The sequence below is a fragment of the Corapipo altera genome, unplaced genomic scaffold, assembly GCF_003945725.1.
Source record: "Corapipo altera isolate COAL_440 unplaced genomic scaffold, ASM394572v1 75, whole genome shotgun sequence".
NCBI lineage: Eukaryota > Metazoa > Chordata > Aves > Passeriformes > Pipridae > Corapipo > Corapipo altera.
This window is the reverse complement of record NW_020884887.1, coordinates 6,621,099-6,627,023: the sequence shown is the minus strand read 5'-3', so window position 1 is coordinate 6,627,023 and position 5,925 is coordinate 6,621,099. Positions and strand designations below refer to the sequence as shown.

The 5,925-nt window shown below is 46.3% G+C and overlaps 1 protein-coding gene across 1 annotated transcript in view; it reads left to right on the top strand.

The window, feature by feature from the left end:
* Window positions 1-669: 669 nt before the first annotated feature.
* BOD1 (biorientation of chromosomes in cell division 1) overlaps window positions 670-5,925 on the top strand; it is an 11,636-nt gene continuing 6,380 nt past the window's right edge. Inside the window, exon 1 of the mRNA XM_027643498.1 lies at window positions 670-678. Coding sequence (XP_027499299.1) covers window positions 670-678 — 9 coding nt within the window. The remainder of the gene's footprint in view (window positions 679-5,925) is intronic.

The window sequence follows — 5,925 nt, the reverse complement described above, 5'->3', positions numbered from 1 at the left end:
ACAAAAGTGCAAGCTGTAAATAAGAGACGAGTAACTTATGTGGAGCATAAAACGTGTTATGAGGCTACACAGAGATATATATATGCACAAATCCACATAGAAACAGGCTAAATCACAGCTCCAGAACTGCATACGGAGGCATAAATAACCTCTACTCCATGTCTGCCTCCCCTTGAACTTGACTTGAGAGCAGGAAGTAAAGTGAATATGATCTTTTGGGATAGAAATTACACTTTTAAATTAGGTCCACGATGCCCAGATGTACTGCTGATGGATGCATGAAACAGAGGGGCAAAAGAAATTAATTTTCAACCTCCTCATTTTCATCTTTTCATCCTCTAATGTCAGGGTAATTGCTCCTCTACTCCTGGATGTGACAGAATCTAGTCCTTGCTTCTCTTCAGAAGGTGAGGGAACAGCTGGTTTCCTTTCTGACACCAGTGTATTCCCTATCAGCTGTCAGGCAGCATTAGGTCCCTAAATGCTCACAGCATGTCACGCTTTCCTCACGCTCAGAAACTCTAAATGTGGGGTTTCATTCCCCAGTTTGAGGAAGGATAGTGCAAGGAGAAGAAAAGGGTCAAACTCTGTTCAGGTTCAAAACTACAGAGAATTCCAGGGAAGAAGTTCTGGAAGGACAAAGGAGTAGAAATAAGCAAAGGACCGCTGATGATCACAGTATGTTATCCTGACACAGATATTCGAATGGAAAGATCAGAAATAAGCACCACTTTGTCCCACACACCTCACTCCTCACAGTGGTTTTTGTAGCAGTACTGCCCTCAATAGTAAAATCTATGATATGGAAAATTTCTCAGGCTCAGTCAAGAAAGGTAAATACTGCACTTGGAGAAACAGCATTTTGTCCAGCAGTTTGCACAGATAGCCCAGGTTTTTGGTTTTACTCCCATCTGACACTACGTTCCAGAGCAATCAGCACCAATTCATTTCACCACCAAAAAGCCAGGCCTGTATTTCCCTGCCTAGTGGGGCAGTTATTGAATTCATCAGCTTAATTGGCATTTTTTATAAACATTTATAAAACATGTGAAAACTTCAAATGGAAGCCAATTATTCCAACGGCTTATATTACACAGATACACTCCAAGGTTTCATTGGATGATCTAGTATGGAAAATTACCCCCTTCTGCATATAAGGCAATAATGTTTATATTATTTTTCCCACATGCTTTTAGTCTTTCATAATAATGGAAACAATGATATAAGAATGAACAACTGACATTTCTGTTTGAGGACACAGCATGAATCTCCTCTGAAAACCTCTGCAGCGGTTCTGCTTTACAAATATATTTTCCTTTGGTACTTGGAGATACTTTGAGCTCCAAATCATTTCAGTTACAAGATAGAAACCACCAAAAAGATGGAGAATAAAATACCATCCTGAATTGAATACAAATTCTGTTTACCTCCATCTCTGTTAAAACACCAGCTACTTCTATATTATGCATATGCATACACACACGCAGATATATTTACATATAAAATAAACCAATGTATAAATTGCAATATAGTGTTTCAGAAATATAGTGATTCAGAAAGTGTGTCACATATACAGCATATGTTCCATGGATAATATGTGGCCCAGCACACACAGAGAATACACATTTTCTTCCAGGGCTTTGGATCCTCTGAAAGGTTGGAAGTCTGGGTGCATGGTGCACATTCTTTAGGGGAAGAATTACGGGCTGGGGAACATTCCTCCAGCTTCTCAACTCTTTCAATAATTTGCCATGTGTGTAGCCAAGCTGTTCGTTCTGTAAATCTACAGTTCCTAAGAACTCTGGCACTTCCTCTGGCTGCCAAAGAAAGCTCAGTGCAGCACTGACCCCGATCCATCCACACACCCAGCAAACACAGATTTAACCAGTGCAAAATCTGAAGCAAAGATTAAACAGCAAGTTTGGAACTGCTGACACCAAATGGACCAAACTCAAGCACACATTTCCTCTGCTTCAGCAGTTCCTGCACTGCTCTTGTTACCACCACAGTGCAGAGGACAAGGGTTGTTTCCCTGAACTCAGCTCTGAACAGGCTCCCCAGGGCAGTGGTCACAGCACCAAGGCTGACAGAGTTCAAGAAGTGTTTGGACAACACTCTGAGGCACATGGTGGGATTACTGGGGTGTCCTGTGCAGGGCCAGGAGTTGGACTCTATGATCCCCATGGGTCTCCTCCAGCTCAGGATATTCTGTGTGAAAGGAACAGAGTCTGAGCTTCTGCAATACAATACAACCCTACAAAAACTGGGGAAACTTGGCCCAAGGCCTGCAGGCATTGATGGAATGCTCCTAACAGAGAACAGCAAATTTAGCCCTCACTGACACCACTGCTGGATTCACCTTGGTTTATAGTCAGCTCGTGCTAAACCACACGTTATAGTTCTCATGCACAGATGTATCAGGGCAGTATCTGGGTTGCAAACACACCAGGGAAAAAGCTCACCTGCTAATAACAGCAAACCAGATTTGGGTCTGTGCTGCTGGAGGTCCCAGTGCAGGGAGGAAGGGAAGCAGCTTCCACAGCTCCTACCCGGGAGCAGCTGGTTTTTGTGTTGCACAAGCTACTACAGCTGCTTTGATATCAACTCTACCTTCAGCAGCCTTTTACAGGACACAGCACTGCACGAGCAGAAGTCTGCCCCATTCATGGTCTTCTCCACCTCCTGTAACCCCATTTCCAACCCAGAAAGCCTTTCCTGCAGAGGAAATGGAATCATAAATCACAGAATGATTTGGGTTGGAAGGGACCTTAAAAATCATCTCGTTCCACCCCCCTGCCATGGGCAGGGACACCTTCCACTAGACCAGGTTGTTCCAAGCCCCGTCCAACCTGGCCTTGAACACTTCCAGGGATGGGGCAGCCACAGCTTCTCTGGGCAAATCAAGGAGGTGATAATGAAACTTAGCTCTGATGTTACTTTTCATAGTAACCAATTGACCTGCTTACCCTACCAAACCAAAAACACACAATCAACAGAAAATCATAGTCCCTCTTCAGTGCTCTGTGGCCTAGTCTGCCAAGAAAACCAGCACTATTGCTAGAACACTTCAAATTTTCAGTTAAAATGGCTAGAGTTCAGTATTTCATCACTAACAATCTGGTGTGTGTGTTGACAGAGGCAGTGGGAGTGTGTGAACACACAGGTTCACCCTCTGCCTCCACAGTGATCCCTGTGGTAATTCCATCTGCGTTTCAGCTCAGACAGTGCCTGGCCACAGCCACATCTTCCAGGTTTCTCCATCTATTCACTGGCAAGGACAAAGCTGGTAGAAACTAGACTCAGTAAATGGCTTCAATTTTGTGGCCAGAGGTTGCCAGGACAAGGAAGAGAAAACTGCCAACTACGTCTCCTCTGAACAGTCTGGATCTTTTAACGAGGACATGAGAGCTGAAAGTGGAAAACTGAGAGGGAAATGAACCTTCTCCTCTTCCCAGCCACAGTGATCACTCCAGAGAATCCCAGAATCATTGAGGCTGGAAAAGACCTCTGAGACCATCAAGTGCAACCTGTGACTGATCCCCACCTTGTCAGCCAGACCAGAGCACTGAGTGCCACGTCCAGTCATTCCTTGAACACTTCCAGGGATGGTGACTCTACCATCTCCCTGGGCAGCCCCTTCCAAAGCCTGACAGCACTTTCTGTGAAGAAATTCTCATGACCAGGGATGTTGTATCTCAACGTGCAAAAGCCAACAACACTGCATGAAACAGGGTTCAAGGAATATTCCGGAATGTTGGCTTTTTCTGCCTCTTTGGCAGCTGTTTCTGGGCACTGGAGATGGGCAGGATCAAACCAGGCCTGGTATCAGGCCAAAGCACAGACAGAGATAGAAATCTGGTCTCCACTGTCCAGGAAGGGAACAAACTCCATGTCCACAGAGGAGTAACACAGAACACACCTCACAGCAGTAATTGCACTTCCATAGGCTTAATGAAAATGAGAAGCTGGGGGAGCAGGGACCCAAATGAGTGTCAGCCCTGAGGAAAGCACAGGCAGGATTCCACTGCTGGGTATTCCACATAGTGGGCACCAGCCTGCCCACTACACACCCCTTCCAAGACCTTCTGGGTCATACAGGATCACAATGGTGAGTTTTCAGGGATAGCTCTGAGGAACAGAAAGGACTTGAGCACCCATGAAACCAGACTTCATTTTTTGGTACAACTTAATTTTGTCAGCCAGCTGCAATGACCATGAACTCTTTGTAGGCAGCTGTAGCAGTGGGTGACTTTTTCCCTGTGATATGAGAATTTCCATGGAAAGAGGTGCTGGTTTACAGATCTTGTGACTGTGGTGACAGGAGGGGGTGAAGAATGAGGGCTAAGAAAGGAGGAAACCTGCCAGGCAGTGGTGGCAAGCACTGACAAAAAAAGGACTGACCTCTGGCTCTGGTCATCTGTGATAGAAAGTGTGATTCTGGTCTTTTACAAACTGAAATTGCAATTAAGTATCTCCATCTCCCTGGTTCACTAAAGGAATGGTTTCAGGGGGATTGTAGCACAGGAAAATAAGATGAAAAATCATTGCTTTGATTGTTGTTTTTTTCCAAAAAACTTTCTACACCATTTTTTTTCTATTTCACCTGAAATAATCTTTCTCCCTAAGCATTACAAGTTTGCTTCCCCACACAGCCTAAGCATTTATCCCATCATGAGAACTGCATCTTCAAAGCAGTAGCAAACAGGTAAGATCTGTCCCTTCCTGTCTTCTACTGGCCTGAACTGTACAAAGTGCCTAAAGCTTTCCTTGAGGGCATGGATACAGGGAGAGTTCACAGATCTCATCAATTTTGTACTAGAGATCTGATGCAAGGAGAGGTTCACAGTTCTACTCCCTGGGGGACAGCCTGCTTTATCTAAGACACCACAGTTAAATATGCTCACTGTGTGCTGTGATGTTGAGCAAAAATACCCTGATAAAATAGATTAAATGCTCTGTTTTTCTTCTTCTCCCTGCTATAGATCTCAAAACCATTAAACACTGCGTGACCTCAACCCACAGCTTGTAAGCAGAACCAATGAACCCTCATTATTCTTTATAACTACCTGGTTTACCCCTTGCTCTGTGCCCTAAAACATCAATTGTATGTCCCTTTTTGCCATCCTAAGAAACACATCACTGCCTCCACCTACAGATAAAGAGAGATCTCACACAGGGACTTTGAGCAGTGCTTTGCTCCTACAGCAGGATCAGCACCAGCGACGAGGCAGTTCCAGACAAGCTGGGAGACATCCTGGGTCCGAGAGGTTTCACTCTCCTGCACCATAGATGCTCACAGTTTCCTTCAGTAATTTGTTAATTGGGAGGAATTTTCACTTGTGGCCGTCCCAAGTGAACTCTGGACCGGATTCTCCTGAGTGCCCTGTGCTGCTGAGGGACTGGTTTTGCCTTTGAGGTCGCTGCTCCCAGCCCTTCAGCGGGAAGGAGCCACCCCAGGACAGCAGGAAATTCGTGCAGAAAACATCCACCTTCTGCGAGGGTCCCAAGAGAGGGACCATCCCTCTGCCTTCCGCTGCTGGTTTCCTAATGAGGCTAAAAATCCATTAATTACGTCTCTGCCTCGCGGGGCGACAGCGGAGGAGTAACCGGGAGGCACCGGGACAGGGATGGGGATTGGGATGGGGACCGGGACCGCGGCCGCCGGGTGCCCTCTGCCGGGACCGCCGCGCCGCTTCTCCCGGTCCCTGCCCATGCCCGGTCAGCAGCCGCCTGCTGGGACCAGTGAGAGAAACCGAGGGAACAGCTGGAGCTGTGTCAGGGGAGGGTTAGGCTGGATGTTAGGAAAAGGTTCTTTCCCCAGAGGGTGGTTGGGCACTGAACAGGCTCCCCAGGGCAGTGGTCACGGCCCCAAAGCTGACAGAGCTCGAGGAGCATTTGGACAACACTCTCAGGCACATAGTGGGA